This window comes from Ammodytes marinus (genome assembly GCF_949987685.1).
Source record: "Ammodytes marinus genome assembly, chromosome: 20".
Taxonomy (NCBI): Eukaryota; Metazoa; Chordata; class Actinopteri; order Uranoscopiformes; family Ammodytidae; genus Ammodytes; species Ammodytes marinus.
In genome coordinates, this window is record NC_137224.1 from 9,789,854 (window position 1) to 9,813,291 (window position 23,438).

The 23,438-nt window shown below is 38.9% G+C and overlaps 1 protein-coding gene across 2 annotated transcripts; it reads right to left on the reverse strand.

Annotated features, from left to right (window-relative positions):
- Nucleotides 1-1,364: 1,364 nt before the first annotated feature.
- LOC307266586 (uncharacterized protein) lies at nt 1,365-23,339 on the reverse strand. 2 transcript variants are annotated; one of them, XM_080048640.1, is made up of 21 exons: nt 23,268-23,339; nt 21,335-21,424; nt 21,182-21,235; nt 20,995-21,075; nt 20,811-20,899; nt 20,686-20,722; nt 19,029-19,135; nt 16,209-18,881; nt 15,921-15,994; nt 14,939-15,053; nt 14,256-14,313; nt 11,735-11,838; nt 11,117-11,328; nt 10,942-11,029; nt 8,542-8,619; nt 8,309-8,349; nt 7,698-7,781; nt 5,950-6,007; nt 3,744-3,817; nt 3,071-3,131; nt 1,365-1,542 (listed from the first exon to the last, which is right to left on the reverse strand). In XM_080048640.1, the coding sequence occupies exons 2-21, from the start codon at nt 21,406-21,408 to the stop codon at nt 1,448-1,450; spliced, it is 4,257 nt and encodes a 1,418-aa protein (XP_079904766.1). In that variant the 5' UTR covers nt 21,409-21,424; nt 23,268-23,339; the 3' UTR covers nt 1,365-1,447. The 2 variants fall into 2 exon arrangements, with proteins under 2 accessions (XP_079904766.1, XP_079904765.1); XM_080048639.1 differs by having other exon boundaries at nt 11,117-11,331.
- Nucleotides 23,340-23,438: the final 99 nt, after the last annotated feature.

A 23,438-nucleotide genomic window follows, 5' to 3' on the forward strand; every position in this document is an offset into this window, starting at 1 on the left:
TACGTTTACATTTTATTTGATATGTCTGAAATAAATTCAATCAATCAATCCAAACTTGACCTTATTTATTGTTAGTAAAGCCAAGGCTGATAAAGAATAGTGCTGAAAGGGTTTTGTATGGGAGCTAAAACGGGCTATTTTCTTTTTTCAGACTGTGTATTTCAATATAAGTTATATTTCACACCCACTGGCCTCTGGAGAAAAATGTGTGTCTTGTGGTAGCACTCTTCCACAGTGTAATGGCCCTGAATGTAATTGACATTAAGTCATTATAAACACATACTGTAAGCACATGGAGACCACTAATCAGTGCTGGTTGCTACCTCAAATGTCAACTAAACCTGAAACAATTAGTCAAATAATTCATTCAAAAATCAACATAAAATTAAGAACCATTTTGATGAATCTATAAATAACGATTAAGTGACAATTATTACAGTGTTTTCGATTTTCATTTGTGAGAATATTTTTGCTTTATTGTAAATGATAGCAAACTGTATAGATTTAGGCTTTAGGCTGCTAGACGAAAAAGAAACCATCACAGTGAAGACATCACGGTGAATAATAATCAGCAGATTATTCAATAATGAAAGGAATCGTGATTTGCAGCACTGATTTCAGCATCTTCACACGTATTTTAGGAGGTTTTGACTTTGTATTTGAATTTGTATTTAAAAGTATTTGATTGCATTTTTGTCTTCGTCTCAGACTATATATTTGTATCTCTGCAAGGTCACATGACAGCCTGTGGACTACACACACTCACGCACAAATAAAAAGGTCCTTCCTGTGTCTACATATGGCCCATTCCTTCAAATCTCTTATCTTTTATTTTTATTCCCACACAACTGCTGTTAAATAATTCAAGAAAACTCAGCGCACAACATTTTTACTACAAAGAGGCAATGTTTAGGAAGGCTATACTTTCCACCATGGCCAGAAATTTGCCACGCGCCAGGGATAGGCAAACAGTCGTAGAATGATACTCGCTAAAGACTTTCAAGATATTTTCATAATATCCATAAATTCCAATTGAGTTGACAAATTATTTCATCATTTAAAATCAGCTGTACTTTAGTGAGATGCAAGTAGTGTTCATTATAGTGCTTGTGTGAAACATAGCTTGCAAGTTTCAGTCTCGCAACAGTGCAGCTTTTCTGTTATTTCCTGGGCACATGGGCTTTTAATTGATGGTTGATACCAGTGATACATGACCATGTGTAACTATTCTTGCACTATATAAAAAAAAGCAGCAAAGACAAAATTCTGTCTTCAATTTTCTTTTCAATGAAACTTTATACACATCATGCCATGCACACATACAATACAAAGAACTTTAAACATATTAACAAAAAAGATGGACGACAGTTTAGATGACATTTAAAAAGTTGTAAAATGTGTCATTAGAAGACGATGCTCGACTGTGGGTTTAACACCACTTAGCGCCTCATGTTGTGTACTTGTTGAAGTTTTGGAATGTGTAGGTTGCCACGGAATCCAACAGCCAACCCCGTGTCACAACTGTAGCTTGTCTAGAGAGACCTGTTGAGCAAATGATTAAAGTCACGTATTACGTCGGAGGATGTTTGAGAGAAAGAGAGATGTGTGTGATTTTAATGAATGAAGCAGAAGAGGATAAACGGGGGGCAGAAAAGGGTGATGGGCTACTCGATTACCTGGGCTGTGATTGCCAGAGGACTTGGACGAGGAACAAACTGCATTAAATATTAGGGATGGGACGATCCACTTTTTTTAGTTCCGATCCGATTCCGATACCTGGGGTTTGGATATCGGCCGATACCGATACTGACCGATACGATATCATAATTGTTATACATTTTTTCGTTGGTGGTGATGTTATGTATTAGGCTAGGAAGGCTTAAGCAATTCTAATTTAAAAGAGCAATAAATATACACAAATGCATATAGGTTTATCTTAAAGGCAGAAATCCTTCTCAATGATCACTTCTGCCCCACTAGAATATGTGGTGGTCTGTTTGTCTAAACAGTCTTTCTCTCTCTGGCTGTATTTTACATAGTAGAATTTGTCACAAGCCTCTCCACTTCCTTGACTTGGATTAGCTTTGGTTAGCTCACTGGCTAACAAACTGATATGTACTGTATGTCAAATTATAAAGTGATGTCCTCTCTCCCTCCACCGAACGTCGGCGCATGTTCGCTCTTACATAGCAAAAAAAAAAAAAAAAAAAAAAAAAAATCGGATTTTAATATCGGAGCTGTCAGTCCGATATCCGATACGCAGATTTCGGCCATATCGGACCCGATACCGATACTGGATCGGATCGGCCCCATCCCTATTAAATATGCAGCAGTGCAAATTAAGATGCCAGGAGGAGGAGGGGGGTGGGGTGGGCATTGAACCACTTGCTTTAAACTGTCAGCTCTCCTTGTGCAAAGGCAGTCTCTCTCTTCTTCGGCCAACTTGTTTTTGGCATTTCCCCCCCTGCTCCAATCTGACATTTTCTCTTGGCCATTTCTCCACTGACTATCTTCCTTGACACTTCCCTGGCAAGTCACTCCCCCTCGCGCTTGTTGGGACCTTGTCTCTGTTTTGTCTGGCAGCTTATGCCATTTCACCGTTCTTTCGCTCTCCAACCGTTTAAACAGGCACACACACATTCAAATGTGTGTACTTCTGGACAGACAGGTGCACAGAAACGCGCACCAGCTAGAATGTCTATGCTTGTCGGGACCATCCAGCGTATTCAGACATTAGATCTGACCTTAAACAATATTTGAACCAGTCACCAATGTAGTATATATTGAGTAATGTATTCACAAATGGACTGACCTTTAACAGCCCATTTAAAAAAATGAAGACTTAATTTGTAATCACTGTTGATAATGGGAAGACATTTGGAGGATGACGAGTGTTTTAATTTTAATTTTTTTGCAAACGGCAACAATCAGCTGCTGCTGCTGTCATTCTTAATTTAATTCTATCTCTGCATGGGGATGTGTGTGAATAGGAGGGAGATAACTACAAGATGGACAGTGTGATATAAAAGTAACAGGTGAAAATTAAAATGTATCATCAGATAAGACTCACTGTTGGAAGTGGACGTCGACGAGCCTGATCCGGGCTGTACAATTAACAGCTGGTGAGACTTCTGGGTAAGAAAAAAATAAAAGTATATAAATGATGCCTTCTTTATCATTTAAATACAGCAATGAGTAGAAGTTATATACTTTAGCCAGCCAAATTGGAAGGAAACTATATTTTCCCCGGTCAGATTTTCTATCTTGGCTTTAATTGCTGTGTTATGGATTGCTGATTAGGCTGGGGCGGTAGGTCGATCTGCGGATTTTCAGCATAACTACAATTCTATAATTAATAATGAAACATTTGCTAAACATCAATGCAATCTTGTGCTTTTTTCCAGAAATGAAATCAAACCCAGGAGACTAAACCAAGGCAAAAGTCAGCATGCTAAACATATTATTATGATATTATATATATTGAGTAGGTATAATGTGCTATCTATCTATCCATCCATCCATCCATCCATCCATCCATCCATCCATCCATCCATCCATCCCTTTTAGAAATGTTTCAGATTGGACCAAAGTAGTTCGACTGCTCTTTTTCAATAACTCACCAGCAAACTCTCGAATAATACTGATCGGATTATAAAACAATCAGGAGAAGGAAGTATGGCACAATACCTATCATCTTGAATGTTTTATTTATTTTTCAAGTGTGAGAGGCTATACACACTTACCTGTTTACCGTCAAGCAGAAGTGGATCTTTGACTATGGCTGCTCCACACAGCTCCGCCATCCACTCCATTTCATCTACAATAACAATACAGACACAGACAAACAAAAAGGTTGGCTGTAAATGTAAACTTTTATGGGAAACCTTGTTTGAAAAAGTGTGCTTAGTCACACCTTAATTTAATCTTCACTACCTTTACCCCTTTAACTGTCAGGGGATGGCGAGTAGACTCATTTTAACCTCAGACTTCCTTTGATAAGAGTAAGACGTTTGGAAAACAGGTCAATAATCTTGTCTCCACCTAAATCAATATGTGCATCTCACTCAATCAGTCAGTCAGTCAGTGATTACACACTTAAAACGGTTAAGACATCACACAAAGAAAAACCGGCCTTCAAAATAATCCAAGTCAAAAGTTGCCCTTGCTTATTTACCAAGCGAAAACCTCAATCAATTTGCAGTATTTGCTGTAGATAACCTCTTCGTTAAACGTATACACACGTGTGCACTTAATAATGGATGAAATACTGTTGTGCCGAAGAAAACAGACTCCATCCTTGTGTGTTTGTGCCACTTTAAAAGAAGAGAAGTCTTTAAAAACTCCTCACGCTAGCTAGCAGATGTCAAGCCATTAGCGAAGATTCATTGATCCAGCAGGCAGTGGGAGGATGCTGCCGTAGCACTTTAAGAGCCCCAGGAAGCAGGAAACCATGTGGGTTTTTTAAAAATAAAAGAATGGCCCCCCTGAGACCTTCACCCATGATCTATCTGTCAATTCATTCATGTTGGAAGGGAAAAGTGAAAACGTATTTTGAATGAAGAAGGACGAAACAACCTTGAACTCGGAGGCCATTGACTGTTCAAATCATTCGGACCAAAGTTACAAACTAGACCGGTGCAGCCGTGCAGGCACCATAAGGACCAGGGATTTTTAGACCAATTTTATAAAGATGAGAACAGCAAAGCACTTTGTCCACGACTGAAGGTTCCTTTCTACTTCCATTCATAAAAAAGGATTCCAGGCAGCTAAGTGACACCATAGCAACCGCTTTGCAATGTGACAAAACCGCATAAAAAAAAAAGTCTCACACACACAACTCCTCAAACTGCATTCAATCCACGTGAAAACAATTCCTTTCACATCACTGTTTGGAGCTTAAAAAAACGGCCCAGGTTTCAAGCTGTCAGCTATCAGTCAAAAACGGTGTGAGTTACTTTAACTGTACATTTGTAGTGCTACACCCCCCTCTCGTCAAAGCAAAGCGGGGGTCCATCAATGTCCTGCAGGATAGACACATCAAAAAAAGCTGAAGTGTGTTTGAGAAAACTCATTTAAGATTGAGAAAAGGAAACAGTGCAAGCAGCATGATGGCTGCAGGGAAATGGCAACCACTCCATTAAAATAACACCTTCGTTTTTTAAAGTTTGTTGAAAGCACCTGCAAATGACAGCATAAAAACCCTTCTTTTTGTTGCAAGGAACAAGGACACATTATGTCGGTGTTTCGATACCTGCAGCGTTGAGTGTTTGAGTACTGTGTTTCTCAGACAATGAAGCAACCCTCAGTCTAAGTAATTAGAAAAGGGCTATAAAGTGGATGACAGATATTTTATGTTATATCTGGCTACATCTAACCCTATTGAGCAGCCTTAGCTAGTCTACATATATTATGTGGCACAGGCATTAAAAAAATGGCAGTTTTATCTCCTGCAGTGAAACTTAAGAAACTCCTGGTTGAAAAGCTCTGATGGCAAATTAGGTTTTACACAACACTAAAAGAGCGAGAGAGAAAAAAAATGACCATGTACCATGACGTGCTGACATTTGAAACAAAAATAATTAAAAAAGAAAAATCACTTCAATGACATAGCATGCTGCAATCCCTCTATTAAACTTTTAAAGATGAACAAAGTAGTAAACTTAACTTGTATCTACCTAATAAGCCTCATGAATTAGCCAGTAGAACTTGACAATCATTTCGACTGATAAAAGCTGCAATACAAACATGCTAAAGGTAAGTGCGCACAAAAAATTTCGCCAATATAGTTTGTCAATACAGTTCGCTTTCTACAGTAAAAATTCTCTGCAAGAAAAGCAATCTTTGATAAACACATTTAATTAATGAAACATTGCCCTTTACATTTCAGGTGTTAGTCCTCCTGATAAATAAAAAGCTTTTTGTTGTTGTTGTATTTTAGATGTGATTTACCTGTAGTCATGTCTGTAAAAGGACCTTGGAAGCTGATCTTGTAGCCTTTCATGAGTAACTGAGGAGAAAAATAAAGATACAAGGATTAAATAATATACTGTGAGATGTCTGCAACATTTCTACACTCAAACATAAAGAGGACATTTATTCAGTGAACTTAACCGCGGTGGGCTGCCTTAACAATTCAGCTGAGTGTGTTTTGGAACTCTGAAGGGTTGAAACACTTCACCAAGCACACCTCTCGCAGTTCATTACAGCTATTCCTCATTTATTGTGTAAAAACTTGCTTGTTCAGTTTCTGCTCCCACCGTAATAATATAAGTTCAGGGATAAGTTGAACAGAGCCGAGGTAATATCACGCTATAAGCACGCAAAAAGAAAAACGACCCGCCTGACACCAGAGACACATTGTTTTATTGCACTCGGTGGGTCAATAAGCTTGCTTGAAAATGGAAATGGAAAAAAAGGTTTCCCCCTTGAACCACGGTAACTACCCCGAAAGTAAGTGTGCAACTCACATTGCAGCCTTATATAACACAGAGTTAGGCCGGATGGAAGTGTTTGTTAGATAAATGTCAGAGTCCCTGGAGAGAGAAATACTAATTCCTCACTCCTTCCTATCCGTCCGTAATGATCATTAGCCAGAGGTGCTTGGTGAGATGAAAAAGTGCATCCGTTAGCAGATTTTTAATTTAGACAACAACCCTAATGTCCTTCGGGAGGTATTAAAGTGTGTGATGCTATAAAGTGCGAACCAAACACACACGAACACTGGAGAGTTTCAATGACTGATTAACAGCGCATTGGCATTTTGGTGACGGACTCTAAGTCACCGGCACTTCATTGCATCTGTTAAGTCTGTTTGTAACATGGATGCAGGTGCAGAAAGCCAGTATGAACAGGACAATGTGTCCGTCAAAGTGCCGGTGCTGGGTTGAAGCCACTTAAAAAAGCCTGAAATTGCAGACTAATTCAATTAGCGGAGGTTCTTCAAAGGCAGCAATTCGGCCAACATGACATCTAGCCATTTCTAATTTTCTCCCACTCATTGGCAACAGAACTGGCCCTGTTGGCCTCATGCCAAGAGCAAAATTACAATTAGCATTTATAATAAGAGTCTGGTGCAATAGGAAGAAACAGGTTCAAGTGCTGTTTGTTGTTAACACATTTTATTTGATATTCTTAAAAAAAAAGCACCATGTCTGGCCACATAGAATAGGTCTGATCCAGACCTAGTGCTTTCACAAACAGTAGAGATGGGAATAATTGTCCTCAGTAAATGTATTCATTTGTGTCTTTTTCTTTCTGTATTTTCTTCAAATGTCTGCATCCTGGTAATGCAAACTCTAGAACTGCATTGTTCCTGGTTCAAATCTAGCCAGGCACCTACACCCATAATCATTTTCCAAAATCTAAAAATAGAAAAATGTCAAAAAAATATCAATGGAAAATGTCAAATCGAAATTTTTAATATACAATTCTCATAAAAAATTTCTCAACATTTCATTTTTACATTTAAACCTTCCAACCCTGGATTCCGAATAAAATTACATAAAACCAAAACAAAATATATAAATAAAATGAAATATATTAATTATTTATCAAGTAATGCATAAATGAACATGAGAAATAAAGCATTATAGCTGCCAGTGAAAGAAAAGAGCCACAGTTAGGATCTCTGATTTTAGCGTTCACTTTGGGAGTGGAGGTCAAATCAACACTGTATAATAAACCCTTCAAGGACTCACGTTATTGTCTTCGGTGCAGCGAGCCCTCATGGGGCCCTGGTGGTCGGGCCCATTCACCACGTCCCCTCTCACTTCAAAGACACTCTGTTGGAAAACAGACCATGAAAGAATTCTGTAAATTCACATTGAAGGCTCAAATCTTAATCACAACTGTATAAAACCTTCCCTTTTGCTATTAGCTTTTAAAATGGCCGACGGTCTAAAGGACCGTTTAGTTTTATTTTAAAAGTCAAGGATTGTCCTAACAGTACACAGGACATTTTTCAGTTTGGCAGAGTTCTACTTCTTGTAATTGTATGTAATCCATCTCTGCATACGCTGTGTGTCATATTGTGCATAAAAATGCTTATAAACTGGGCTGGAAGATGGAGAAAGAGTATTATATTAATGGAGATACTAAACACAGCCTGGGCAAGGGCTTATTCTTGTATAGCGCAGAACCAGATCCAGGGATCGCTAAAGCAAATGTATGACAAATAATTTATGAGGTATCACGGAGAACCACGAGGAGAAATTCATCATGCGGGCAGTAATTCAACATCCAGACATACAAGGATACAACAGGATATCAGCGGCATGCAAATTCAAGGGGCACAAAAGACTAAGTGTACCTCGTCTAAGAGTTTCTTTTGTTTGAAGCTCTCTGAAATCCCTGCGGAGAGGAAATGAGGACAAAAACTTATGAGCTTATTGTCATACGCACAAACACTCCTCAGGTGGCTACTGTATTATGTAACACTCATTTTGAATGGCAGCCTGTCCGTACACAATGTTCATACTGGTTTTCGCTGTTTATTTATCAGTGACGAACGGAGACACGACAATAAAGTGAGCAAGGACTTACATTGGAAGCTGACCACCCACTTCCTGCCAGCAATGCCGAGGAAGTATTTGAGCGTACGCTCGCACACCAGCTGTTCATCTGGCAGAAAGGAGAGACAAAGACGGACATGTGTGAAAAGTTGTGGGGGAGTAGACGAACGCATCTTGATTGGAATCTTTCTAAATTAATAGTTTTAAATGATGTATAATGGTTCCTATTCAAGACCATCCATTAGGTTCAAAGAGTTAAGAGTATTTCCAGAGATGGTTTGTGAGATTGACAAAAATCTTTGTGGCAACTTTCAGGAAATAATGTTTTTCATTTACTGAATTTAAACATGCTGTAGTATGCAAACATAAACAGCCAATGTGATGATGAATAAAGCACAATATATGGCTCTAACCCCAAATTACCTCTTTGTTTTTACTATGTTACCATTACCATATCTGTATTACTGTTCAGGGATCTGGGGAAACACATACAAAACCTATTTACATCCGTTGTGCATTCTTCAAAAGCGAGCCATTAGGATAAACCATAATGTAACTTCCCATGAACACACTAATCAACTATTCATACAGACCAAAACTATCAAATGTCCTGATCTGGTTGAATTCAAAACAGCCCAAACAGTCTTCAAAGCCAGGAATAATATTTTACCGAAAAACATAAAAAGGCAATGTTTTCTGAAAGGAAAGGAGGTTATAAATTAAGGGGACAGCTAATCTTCAAGGTCCGCCGCACACCCACAACCATAAAGAGCTTTTGTATCAGCATCTACGGAGTTAAATTGTGGAACAAGTTAAGTGTGGAAGTACAGAAAAGCCAAAACATAAGACAGTTTAAAAACAAATATAAAGACATCATCTTCACAAAGTACAGAAATGTAACATAGACATACAGTATGTAGAGTGTAGTTTTGTAATATACATGGTAATTGTATTCATAATATTTATATATAGTCATTTATAATGAACATAGATTTATTTATAATGTTTATGTTTAATTGTTTATAGTATTTATATATACTTGTTTATAATATTGATATACTTATAGTAATGATTCATATTTATGCATTCTTAATAGAACTGTGTAATTATAGTTATTGTAGTTTTCTTATTACTGACATGTTAATAATATAATACTAACTATCCAGGCTAAATTGATCTGTTAAGGGGTAGGACTAGATATGTTTTTTACTTCCTCCTACCCCCTTTTGAGCATGTGGAAAGTGTGTCTAACTAATACAGTATTATCAGAATACATTTAATAGTAAATATCAAGGATGTCCTTTCCGTATGCATTTTTGAACTCTTTCACCAGCCAAAATTAATGAAGAAATCTTCTTAAAACGATTTAGGAATGAAGGAACCCTTTCAACAATAGCTTCACAGGCACACATCATGGTTGATCAGCAGGGTCTGGGGATTAGTATCCCTTCAAGAATTAAAGCAATAATCCATTTATCCATTGTACTCCAGGAAAGGGTCAAGTGAAAGTTATCAATGGGCCTCAAACATAACTTCATTTCAGATAATTGTTGGAGTGGAACAACTCCTTCTCCCTTCCAACCTTTAACCACAAAGATCAACCTTTACATTTACAGTTACCTGGGAAACATTGCATTTAAATAATAAAAAAAAAAGAGAAAGAAAAACAGCTTTTCAAACAGTGACAGTTAATATGGTGCTTTGGAGACAGTGAAGGTCTGCAATTAGAAATAATTTATCAGAGAGGGTAATTAGTAACAAGCGAGTGAATGGAGGAGAGAGCGAGTGGGTGAGAGAGGAACAGAGAGCTTATCTGTAAAGAGCCCTTTAAAAAAGAGGCTCAAAACAAGCTGTAACTTCATGTAAAAGGGACAATGTACTTCTGGAGTGGCAAATGCTCCTGCTCAAGGGAATATTTAAAAAACAGGACGTAGCATTTTCTTTTCAATAGCCAATTGAATTGCTTGCCTACTATCGACTATAAGGTATAGTCCAGGGATCAACGCTTCACACATAACAGTTACAGTCGTGGCTAAATGAACAGTCAGTGTTGTCATATTCTTATAACTAAAGCTGATAGGATTAATCGAATAATCGCCAACTTTTTTGAAAATCGATTAATCTTTGAGTAATTTTTTAATAAAAAAATCCAAATTCTGTTTTCAGCTTCTCAAATGTGAATATTTTCTGATGTCTTTAATCCTCTTATGACAGTAAACTGAATATCTTTGTGTTTTGGACATAACAATACATTTGAGGACGTCAGCATGGGCTTTGGAAAACTGATCAACATTTTTCACCATTTTACGGAGCAAACTACTAATCGATTAATAATCGTTTGTTCGAGAAAATAATCGACAGGTTAATCGATTATCAAAATAATGGTTAGTTGCAGCCCTACTTATAAATGCCTGCATGTGAGCATCCTCACCTGTGTGCATGATGATGTGAGTGACCTCTGGCGTGACCTGGGACACCACAGTGGCACCGACTCGCTTGGCAAACCTTTTCACCATTATCTATAGGGCGACAACATCCAATTGGTTAATGTGTGCTTCCATGGAGAGCGCTAAATAAACGCACCAGATGGGTTGAAGAGGAGGCACCTGTTCATTGGGGCCCAATCCAGACGACACCAGCACTGTCGTAACTTTGTTTCTATCTCTGACAGGAGTGTTATTTTCTTTGTCTTCCTGCCCATCTGATGGTGAAACATTGCTCTTCAATGTTTTGGCTGCTGCTGTGCTTGGACTTGAAAGTGTCTTGGAGGCTCCAGTGGCTTTTACACAACTCGGACCAGTGTGGGTGGAGCGCTGAACTGCTGAGGAGAGAGAGAAAGACAAAACAGAAAATAAAGATGAAAAGGGAATCAAAAGCGAGATAAAACGTTAGCTGATCATGACAAATTCTCATAATCAAATGAACAACGAAAGGTGCTAGTGAGTTTTACCGCCATTCACAGACCCTTTGAATGTCAGACCAAACCCTGCTGACAGACTTAACATATTTTGATAAGCAATGCTTCCGTATAAACCTTCATATATTTACATTTCCTATTTGAAAAGTGTGGAATTACCAGATTATGAAAAAAAAAAGAATCTTAAACACAATCTCGCAAAATGTTTATTTCTGATTGTGTTTGTCTAAAAGACTTCTAGCGTTTCCTCTTTTCTCGACTCCAGCATGTGTCTGCACTCTTTCCAAAGCCAAAGCAAAACCCTTACCCTTCTCTTCAATGCTGCCATGTGTTGACACACAGGGCTGGGTGATCCCTGTGCCTTCAGATGGTCTTATTTTGGGCTCTTCTTCTGCCTCCGTAACAGCTTTCCTGCAATGTAAAAAAAAAAAAAAGACAGAATGTTAACCCTTGTAGAAGACAGATGGACATGATACAAAACATGCGCTGGATAATAAAGAGTGTGTCTATTCCTCATGCTCATTTGAAAGGTCAGTTTTGGGGTATAGCAATGCATTTTTCATGTTCTAAAAATAGTACTGAGCTTAATCACGTTTGTGTATCTGCATTTGCTACTAGAACCCTAAAAAAACAAAGGTATAAGCAACTTCATGGTGAAGTACTTGGCTGTCAAAAACATATCTTGCCAAAACTGGCTTGGCTTTACTCATTTGGGTGTGCTAGGTCCCTCCAGGTTACAGTGCAGTCTTAGGACACTGCTGCTGTGTTGTGTTCGGCACAATACATCTTGAAATCAAACCATCACTTTATGATTCCAGTGCTGATTCTTGGCAATCATTTGAAATTGTTTGAATTCACAGTCTCCCAATTTTACGGGGGACAGAAAGAAACTGGTCAAGCTAACATGCAACTTACATTAAGTCAATATTTGGTTGCCAATCCTTTGCAGGTCAATAATTGTCCAAAGGCATCGATCCACAAACATCAGCACTAGATAACTTGTAATCTTCTTCGGTGACGCTCCGACTGGTCTGTACTAGTTGCTTGTTGTTTCAGGAGCTTTGAAGTTTTGAGTTTGAAACATGGTCACTCACTAAGCGAATGAAGAATATAATATTGTTTGCCAGTGAAAAAAAAAAAAGTCTTATCATTGTCTCAGATTTCAAATCAAGATGCTGGACTAGAGCCACAACAATAAAAGCCTCAACACTATCCACCACTAGATGTCAATGCATCAGATCTCAGTACTGATAGAAACTCAATATCCAATGAGTGCTTTGTTATAAATGGATTAGAAGTTGTTTCATAACTCATATGAATAAAGTTCTCTTCTCTTGTTTTATTTTATTTCTTCACCCAGAGACTCCTGAAAACTACGGAAAACTGGCAGAGGGCCTACATTTAAATTACCTGCACCAAAGTGACAATGGCCCATTCAGTTCTGGCTATTCTTTCCAATTTCAGCAGTGCGCTCAAGGAGTATATGCATTTTAATTTAGTTATTGTATAGCTTTTCTTTTTTGCATCTCTCCCTCTCTGTCTTGCCCCGAGGACTGCCCTTAGAACCCTGCAAGGCGGAGGGGGGGGGGGGGGCAACGAAGCAAGAGAGATAAATTACAGTGGCACACGTTTCCCCTCTAAGTGCTCTAAATGACATATAAGATGCAGTCAGTAATGATTTTTTTATTCTCCACAGCATAAGCAGATTCTGGGGTTCATTAGTGAGATTATCCGCCTGTCCTCTTGAGATGCATCACCCTCTGAGAACCAGACTAACAACACACACACACACACACAAACACACAGGCAATAACTTTCTGCTTCAGTTACATACCAAGAAGAGACCAATTACATGCCACTTGCTCCAGTTACTGTTGTGCTGCATATCATGGCAGTATTGAAATATAGCTCCATTTAAAATGTATTAAGGATGTTTAAGATCCTGTGAGAAGAGAAGCAGAGCACACTGAGGCAGATTTCTTCAGATTACATGTGTTACTGAATTCAGGTTTGACTTTTAGGGATTGTAACAGCAAAACTGACTTTCTGCTAGTCATGGTATGCTGTTTCGTCCTGTTTTGATGTCATATGCTAAGCTAAGCTAACCAGGCTCAGAGCTGAAGCTTCATATCAAATGGCCAGACCTGAGTGTCATCGATCCTTCATCTAACTCTAAAGTGAAGAATATTGTATCCCAAAGAGCTGCATGTATTTTGTGGTCTCTGAAAGTTACCAGAAATTCAAAACTGCCACCCATGATAGGAAAAGCTAAGATACCGGACAGATGAATACGAAGAATTGCTTTTATGAATAGCTCGTGACAAGACAGTTACCATGACGTAGAACTGTTTTTTTTACATTGTCTGATTCCTGAGAATCATTTAGCTGTGCTATTATCAGCACCTCTTATCATGTCATGCAAACAATGACTAAATGTTGAGAAACCAGCTTTCATGTTGTCATGTTAAGACAGGCAGCTTTATTTGTTTGCTTTTACATGACGTGTGTTGTTTCAGTAAGAACACACTGAATGTATTTTTTCCTATTCTGTTATTGTTAACAATATTGTGTTTAGATGATGCTTTTTATATATTTTTTAAATTTAATTTCTAACTATGTGTTATTTATCAAGTATTCAAAATGTATTAATAGTCAAACTGTTTCTTTAGACATTGTGTGGTTCCTAGTAATAAATTACTTATTTACTCAAATAATAAATAAATAAACTAAATGTATTTTCTTTGACTATACATCTATACAATGCCTAGGTAGGAACATATGTTTCTATGCAGAAGTACTAAAGGTCCACTCTACCATGTTTTACATACCGTTCTGAGCTTTGGCCTGGGTCCTGGTCACGTGGGAGGGGTCTGTGAGGGTCTGTGCCTGGGGACACAAAACAATCACCGGCTCTAAATATTTGAACTAAAAATAAAGTTTCCATTTTGGGGTCAAAGGTAGAAAAAAAAATCTAGTTGATTTGTTCCTGACCTGCACTTCATATCAAATTTGAAACCTGGGTAAACATTCATGTTCAATACCACATTATGTTTCAGCCTGGAAGTTCGGCATTAAAAGGTGGATTCAGGGATTCTGGAGAACACTTGTTATCAAAATCTGTGAATATCTCCTCACATCCTGCTAGCTGACTGTACTGTGTGTGCGCTGAAAGGAAATCTGGTGTTTATACACAGCTTAAGCTATCTAAACTGGCAAGTAAACAAAGGGGAACCCCACCGTAGCAAGCAACATCGCCGTTTACAGAGCCTAGGCTGTGTATTAACACAGGATTTCTTTTTCAGTGCACACACACACACACACACAGGTGTCATGAGAAACTATTCACTGATTTTGACAAAAAGTTATTTTGACAACAAGCATTCTCCAGAATCGCTGACTCCAACTTTAAACTAATAAAACCAACAATGGACCAGTGCATTATATACAATTACTAATGAATAAATTGATTAATCGTGTCAGTTCTAAAAGCAAACATTTCTTATGTGCCCACCTGTGGTTTTGCTGGTCTCTTTCGTAGGACTGTCCTCTTTCTCCTGAAGCACTTCTGACACCAGAGCCATCATCTTCTCCAACCTCACCAGCTCATTCTGCATTTCTATCTTTTGCTGAGAGAGGAGAAAAAAAAACATGTGACGCAGAACCGCTCAGAATTACAAAATGAGTCATCACTTCATGTCATACACTTTAATAAAATAGGACAGTGAGAGGAAAAGGGACAATTACTGGCTGCACATTTGGTATCTTACACTGTGAGGCATGAAAACAATAACAGCTTGGACCAATGCTCAGTCATTAGTTACCATTATTGAGTTTATTGGTTTTAAAAAAAAATATTGGTTTAATAGAGTATGCAAGTGTGTGTGTGTGTGTGTCAATGCTTCACTTGACTAATAATTTGAATTTTAACCTTTGCGTTTACAGCACAAGTCTATTCATTCTGTATACAGACAGACACACAAACACACGGCACAATACTACAAACCCTCTGTATTCTCAGATGTGTGTAATCCGGGGCCCTTTTCTAAACCCAGAGGTGGTGAAACTTGAACTCCCAGTCAAATACGGCCCACGGATAAAAGTGTGAGCCGCTGGAAGATGGATGAGGTGGAAAAACCAGAACCATCTCCTCGGCGGCATTTCCTCCAACGTGAATGAAATGCAATTTAGAGAGCTGCTGAGGGGGACAATTTTTACTGAGCGAGGTAGTCTGTCATCCAGGAAGCTGACAAGTCTGGTTTGGGAGCAAATGTGGTGGCTGCCCTCTCTGGGGCGTAACGTGACAGTGCATCACTGGGACCACAATGAAACCAGATAATGCTGAACAAGCAAATAGACAGACATGAATATTTCTGCGCTCGAATTAATGGGGAAAAAATTCGCCGCACTGAATAAGTGTTTTAAAGAGAGGGTGATTTATACAGCTATGTTTAAAAAAAAAAAAAAAAAACACACACACACACAATCATATTTACCTGGGTAACAAGGACTTCGCTCGAGAATTGTGATGATTCAACTGATACGCAGGGTTCATTTACAGGTGCATCGCCTGGAGAGAGAGAGTAATCAAATTGCTTTGTGTTCGAAACGCTTGAGAATCCATTTTTATTTTCTTCCGCCACACACTCACTCATTCTAACAGAGCAAGCACATTTTTGGCACATTAGCAACACAAGAGAAATCTTATTGTATTGCTTGCAAGCTGCAGATTGAAAAATTAAGCCATAAAAATAACCATTTGAGCTACATTGAATTCCACTCACATTCATCTGGCGTGCCAAACAAGTCCACAGATGCTTGGCTGGAATTAACGCAGTCGGGGCTGGGGCATGCAGGTGGACGGCTCAGCTGTTCTCCTTCATCAGCTGGAACACCATCACATCGGTTACTCTCCTTGGAATTTCCCTGATCCTGGTTTAGAGCAGAGGGGGGAGCCGATGTTCCGAAAATATCGGTCAAAGCAGGCAGTTCCTCTTCGCTGCAGTCTGACTCTGAAGAAGATTGGAGCTTCTTGGCCTTAGTCCTCCTCCTGGGTAAGCTCCTGGTGGAGGAAGGGGTGCTGAGATCTCCACATTGCGACTGCACTTTGTGGACGGTTTGTATGACAGGCACTCCAAGGCCTTCAGGTGTTAAGGACTCTTCGCATACACATTTTTGAGCGTCATTGAATGAATGTTGTCCACTGGCAGCCGAATTACGTAAAGAGGCGCCGTCTCTTATCTCCTCCACTTTGCTGCCATCCCTTGTGGAGGCGTCAAACCGGTTCTCCGCGATTTGAGAATACTTTGAGGGTTCGTTTAGCTCCTCATGTTCAACGGCTGTGAAGCAGAGGCCAGAATCTATTACTTGGGGCACGACAGAAAGACGAAGACTCTCCATATCACGTTTTGACACTTTATTAGGAGTGAGGGCACTACTACTAACACTGTTCTTGTAGACACCGGCGCTCCCTTCCTGACCTGAGCAATTGGTTTCGGGGATCGAGGCTTCTACCACCACTTGATCTGGTTTCTCAACAACCGTTTTTCTTTTTTGGACAGGTGCGTAGGTAGGGGAGATCAAATCACTACAACATGAGTTTTCGTTGTCTCTTATAACCTCTTGCTTGTTTATTTGAGATACCTTTGGATATATCTGACAGCTTTGGGATTCACCACCGGAACAAACACGCTGGTTTTCCTCTGCTTCATTACCCGGCATGTGTTCTTGGGCTGAACTCCGGCTCCGTTTCACGTGTGGGTTGCCAATATGGAAAGATTTCCTTTTAGTAGCTTTGAAGCTCCGGAGCAGTTGCTCAGTGTCCAGCTCACTGTCGTTCTTATCCTCCTCGTTATCAATTCGAGCACATTTAGCCTCACCAGGCAAGGTTTCAAGCTGCATATTTCTTGGGGAAGTATTCGTTAGATTGTCACTTTCAAGCGTTGCATTTACCACAGACGGACTTGCAGAGCTTGGTACCACAGGGACATTACAAGCAGCACTAGCTTCGGACAAAGTTTCCGCATTTGGCACTTCAGCAAAGGATTCTTCAGCATCTTCTGTTTGTTTTAAATAAGGCCTTTTCCCCCCAGACTTCATGTTTTCTATTCCCTCTAAATCTTGATCATAAATACATCCATTTCTGTCTTTTTCATGTACATTTGCTTTCAAGTTGGCTTTCTTGTGACCTTCTTGGACTTCCTCTGTGAAGACTTGCAGTCTTCTGCTTCGCCTGTTGCTCCTCGTGGTAGGGATTTCTTGTTCCTCACTGCTGGGGTAATTCTCAATATGAACATGAACCTCTTTCGAGCATGGTTTAGTCTTAGGGCTGGTTTCTCCATTTTCAACTCCAACCAGAACAAGGGGTTTTGGCACTCTAGCAGGCTTGACCAATTCTGACCTTGTGTTTTTACCTTTCCTCTTGACACTTTTCTTTAGCTCTTCTGGCTTACCTTGGTCTTGAAAATCACTGTCAACCAGCTGCATACTTTTACGTGTCCTTTTCTTTGACTTTCTTTCAGGTTGCTGTTGGACAATATCAGACACAGAACAGGGCACGTCATCTTTGCTTGTATTTTTGTCACTTTCTGACATGTTGTCCAACTCCCTCCCATATGTGTTTATGTCCCTTTCTGCCGTGACCTCCACCCGTTCCGCTTCTTTAAAAATGTCACTGCTAGCGTCTTTGGCATCTTCTACCATGTGTAGTTCTTCCTCTGTATCACTTTCAGCGTTTTCTACAGGGCTTGTTTTCTTGACAAAATCAGCAGGTGTCAGAGTTTTATTCTTCCTTCTTCTAGAAATACTGTTTCTAACTGTCTTGATTTCTTTAGTTATTGGTGATTCAACAAAAACATTAAGCAGAGGAGAACTGCTCCTGTTCCCTCTTCGCTCTCGTTTGTAGACGGCCCCAAACACCTGCTCTTCAAGGGCTTTAACGCGGTCCTCTCTCTTCGGATATACATCACTGTTGTGTTGCTTGATATCTATTGTTGAGGTGGATGAACAGCTGTCAGAGCCATCGTCCTCTTCGTTGGGTTTATCTAACTCAGGACTTCCTTCAGTTGGAACTTTCATGAGCCACTCTGCGACTTTCTCCAGACTTTTCTTCTGTTTCTCCTCAAGGACCTTGTCAGGCGTCAATTCCTTTTTCTTCTTTTTCCTTGACGTCTTTCTTAAAGGTTTGTGATCGGAATCTTCTAGAATTAATGAAGGGCAAAGAGAGTCTTTTTCCAATTTTGAAGATCTCATTTTGCCTCTTGTTGTGGGAGCTGATGTTGCCTTTATCACAACTTGTGACACTTCTGTGTCCCCTTGTTCCAAATGATCAGTAGGACTTTGTATTTTCTTGTCAGAACGTTGTGGGGCCTCTCCCAGGCCACTGTCCAGGCCTTCATTTTCTGTCATGAAAGGACTTGAGTCTTCAAGTCCCATTAGCCTTGCAAATGAACTTTTTGCTAAGAAGAAATTAAACAAAAGACAAATAAATTAACTTTTCAGGTAACCACACACTTTTCGAAAAATAAACAATGTGAAACGCACAACTATAGCAAATAACATTTAAAAAAAGCAAATTTGCAACATACAAAGCCTTAAGATTTTACCTGCTATAGTTGAGGAGTGAGACCTTGGAAGATCATCGTTGTTTTCAGTGCTAGGCGTATCTCCAGCCATATCATGACGATGTTTGGTAGCTTGAGCATTTCTCACTCTGGAAAAAAATTGACACTAAGGTTTCAAAAGAAGTACAGGTAATGTTTTACTTGCCCGAATGTCGTGTTCACGTGCCCTAATAAAAACAAAAAAACTGTGACTCAATGATATATATAATTTAATTATACCTTTTAGCGAACCATGTCACCTAGATGCAAACCCTCCTTACTAGTCACATCCTGACCACATAAAACCAACAACAATTCATATAAGCCTACATATCATGACATCGCACATACAGCCAAGAGCTTGGTCCTGCTGCAGTGTCGTAAAATAACCTCTTTTTGCCAGGCTCCTGGCCTGGTTTTGGGGAGCTCAGAAAACTCATATTAGTTCAGAGTCAAGTTGAAGTTTAGCTTCCACATAAACGTGTTAGCAAAATTGAAGTTCTTCTTCTTTTACTTATTTAAAACGGTCACATTGTGCCAAAAAGTGATCATGTGCCATAAAATTATTTCAGTCCACCGTGTTAGCGTGTTAAAGCTATTACCAAGTTATACTGTATGTAGAGAGGGGGCCCATTAATTTTTATTGATAGTTACCATTATCGAATCTTTATCGATACTCTTTTATTATTTTATTAAAAGAGAACTGGTATTATTGCTTTAATTGCTTATAAGATGAGCAGGGCTCAAGATAGGACTTTAAACAGGTCATAATTCCAAATTTACTAACAACTTTATATTGCTGGGAAAACAAGTTTTTCACCCAAACTGTTTTTCGCCAAAACTCACATTTAATTTTTTCTAGGTGTTACACTTGAACACACCATGAATTTCTTTTATTGAACTTTGCCTAGTTTTCATTTTACTGAGCCGACCTGAACACATCACATTTGAACCGTTTGCCATTTCTTTTTCTTTTTTAAAGCTAACTAGCTCTGATCCTGCAGATTTTAACATGGATTCAAAAACATTATCACTTTTAATAACTGACGGGAGTTGCTAAACAGTCTCGTTTGCTGATCACAGAAGAGGAAGAAGATTAGCCGGTGCCGAGCCTGTCTGCAGTGGCAGTCTTTTCAAGACAGTCGAAGGTACACTTTTTACAGTCTATGATGCGGACCAGTGATGGGATAATACGCTGAAGTACGCCTCAATAGATATAGATGAGCTGACTCTACTCGATATGTAACATTACATCATGTGACCTACTGGACCCCATGGCAGTATCGATAAGCTCAAATGTTATTGATTTTCAGGTTTTGAAAATAGCCGAACGGTTCATTAATAGAACCGGCTTTCGTAACGTAGACAGACAACAAAACTGCACGCACACACAGGCTGCTGTTGAGAAGGAAGGAGTTGGCGGATTTTTGATTTCTTTTTTGCAGTCTCTAAAACACTTGAATAGCATAGCCTATGACAACCCCTCTTGCCCGCGTAATCTCAATTTGCCCAAACATTATTTTCAGTTGCCCCGTGCAAGCAGACAACCGTTAGTGTCAACCAATACAAATTACAATACAAAAATGAAAGGTGAGCTAAAATTATATTTAAATTAGCATTTTTAGCTTTATTTAAAGTGACAGGTGTTTAAATATCTTACTCTGCTTGTCCCACTTGCTGGGACAGTCCAGTAAAGTCTGAAAACATAAAAGTTAAGTTATTAGAAAATGTTATGCAAGATCATTTTACAAACTAATTTTAAAGATGTATATGATAATATCTTACAGTTTGTGCCAGTGTCATGTTCATATGCCTGTATCATGTCCTGCAATCCTGATACAAGTCTCTGAAACCCAGGGCTCTCTTGCAAGCTCCTGTTTAAGTTTAAAAAAAAAAACATTTTAATAAAAGTACAGGTTTATAATATTGTTATTATAATGTAACAGTGATCTTATTGAACTCTTCATACCTTTTGGTGATCTTAGCTTTACATACTGGACAGTTAGCCCTGTTTTGCTTGGTGTTGTCTAAAAGCTTTGACATACAAAATCTAGTGAAAAAGAAAAAGAAACTTTGTTTGTCAGTGGCAGTGCATGTAAAAAATATTAATAAAACTGTTTATTTAACAAAATGAGGAGTGATCAAACATTTCTTACTTGCAAAACTGATGGTCACACTTGGTAGATACAGGGGAAGTCATTAGATCCAAGCTATACATGGAAGAAAGTACGAAGTAAGCGAACAAGTGACAGACAGACGCACTTTATATTTATTTGATTTTCTATAACTTTAGTCAGAATGACACTCACCATATGGGACATTGCAGAGTCTCCCAAAGGACTGAAATCCCCTTTTTGACCTCGGTTGCCTTTGGGGTTTTCATGGTGATTTTCAAAAAGCTACAAAAGAAATAAGAGTACATACAGAGGCTGTAAACATTAAAACACATCTTTCAAAACCATTTAACTGCAATTATGGGAAACACAATCAAAAGTAGCAGCATGGAGACAATATGTATTAACATAGAAAATATTCAGTGCATTCACCTTGAATGTTAATTGCAGTTTTAACTACATGTTGTGAAATGAATTAAAAAGTTGTGTTGGGCAATACAGTGCATGTTTAAAGCGAATTGTGATGTGCAACATTTTCTAAATTAACCAATTGCCTGTTCCACTTTAATTGGCATCAACTGGACAAGGAGATTAACACAGATATTAAAATAAATATTGGATGATGGACTATTTGTCATGGTTATATGACTACTTGCATTACTTTAAAATGTCCTATTGTTGACTGAATGATGAACGACTCAGTCTCATTCGGTCTGTGATGCCCGGCTGTAGTAAAGTTAAGACTGCCTGTACTTTGCTCATATTACTGTACAAACAGACTGCATTGTTATCCAGGTAGCCAGCAAAAATGTGTTATGTAAATGGCTGTTACTAAGGTAACTAGCAAACAACTAACTTCAGTATTCAGGTATGGAACATAGAGACAGTGCATGAAATAGGCCACGCCCATGGCCACGCCCATCGTGGGGGAAAACATTGAACAGCGTTCCGTTCACTTTGTATTGAAGGAGACCTGTCTTCTGCAAACAAACTTAATTAAAACTTAATCAAACATCCATTTAACGAAAAAACGTTACTTTCTTTAAAGCCACGACTCTTGTCTGTCTATACGAGCTGTTTTTGTGAAAAATAATTGAGTAATTTTCAATATTGAGGTGTTTTTGTCCGGTCGGACCCATCGTGGGGGAAACCGTTGAACACCGTTACGTTCACTTTGTATTGAAGGAGACCCGTCTTCTGCAAACACACGTAATTAAAACTTATTCAAACATCCATTTAACAAAAACACGTTACTTTCTTTAAAGCCACGACTCTTGTCTGTCCATACGAGCTGTTTTTGTGAAAAATGATTGAGTAATTTTAGATATTGAGGTGTTTTTTCCCGTCCGACCTGGCTAGCCTACAGCAGAAGGCTAACATTAGCCTAGCATAAAGCATACATTAGTTAAGAGTTTTGTCTCGATATGGAAAATTACTCAATCAATTTTCACAAAAACAGCTCGTATAGACAGACAAGAGTCGTGGCTTTAGAGTATGTAACGTGTATTTGTGAAAGGCATGTCGTATTACGTTTTTATTAAGTTTGTTTGCCGAATACGAGTGTCATTCAATAGAAAGTGAACGGAGCGCTGTGAATTGTTTTCCCCCACGATGGGCGTGGCCTCAGATTATGACGCGTTATGCACTGTCTCTATACCTACTGGCAATGGTGTATATGTTATGTGTGTATTTTAAATATATACTGTATATAAATGTATTATTAATAAAGTGTTCCTGTGATAACACATTACATGTCTGTCTACTGAGAATAATTTTGAGGCACACTGGTTAGTGAAGTGGCATTTTAACGTTATAAACAGTAAACATGTGATGATGCATCAGACTTTACCTATATTAACTCAAATTGACATAACTTTTTTGTTTAAGTACCGTTAATGATCAGTGTCAGCTTGATAAACTGACAGTTAAACATTAGGCTTCCGCTTGCTAGCTGCTATGGTTTATTATGACGGGAGGTTACACAACTTAAAACCAGCAGCACTCAAGACTTTCTGACAATCGACGGAAATTGGTCGCCACACCAATATGTGACTCACTCAACCAGTGGGTCATACTTTCCGAAAAGCCACTGGCTAATTGTTAAAAGAGGGAACATTTCCAAACTTACCCTGTATTCTAACAGTTTGGATTATCAACACAGGAACCATCCGCTTCGGTTTTCCCGCAACTATCGTCTTCTTCTACGTTTGTTCTGCGCGGGTTTGCATTTAATGTTGCAGCGCCGCCTACCGGACGGGAGGGTGACAAAAATGTGAAAATGGGTATTTCTATCACGTGA

What these genes read in the sequence shown, in the direction of transcription:
- LOC307266586 (XM_080048639.1), bottom strand. Translation starts at nt 21,408, where the DNA reads ATGAAAACCCCAAAGGCAACCGAGGTCAAAAAGGGGATTTCAGTCCTT. An exon ending in ACTCTGCAATGTCCCATATG is followed by an intron (nt 21,236 to 21,334) that starts GTGAGTGTCATT and finishes TTCCATGTATAG; the next exon opens with CTTGGATCTAATGACTTCCC. An exon ending in GTCGACGTCCACTTCCAACA is followed by an intron (nt 1,543 to 3,070) that starts GTGAGTCTTATC and finishes TTTGCTCAACAG; the next exon opens with GTCTCTCTAGACAAGCTACA.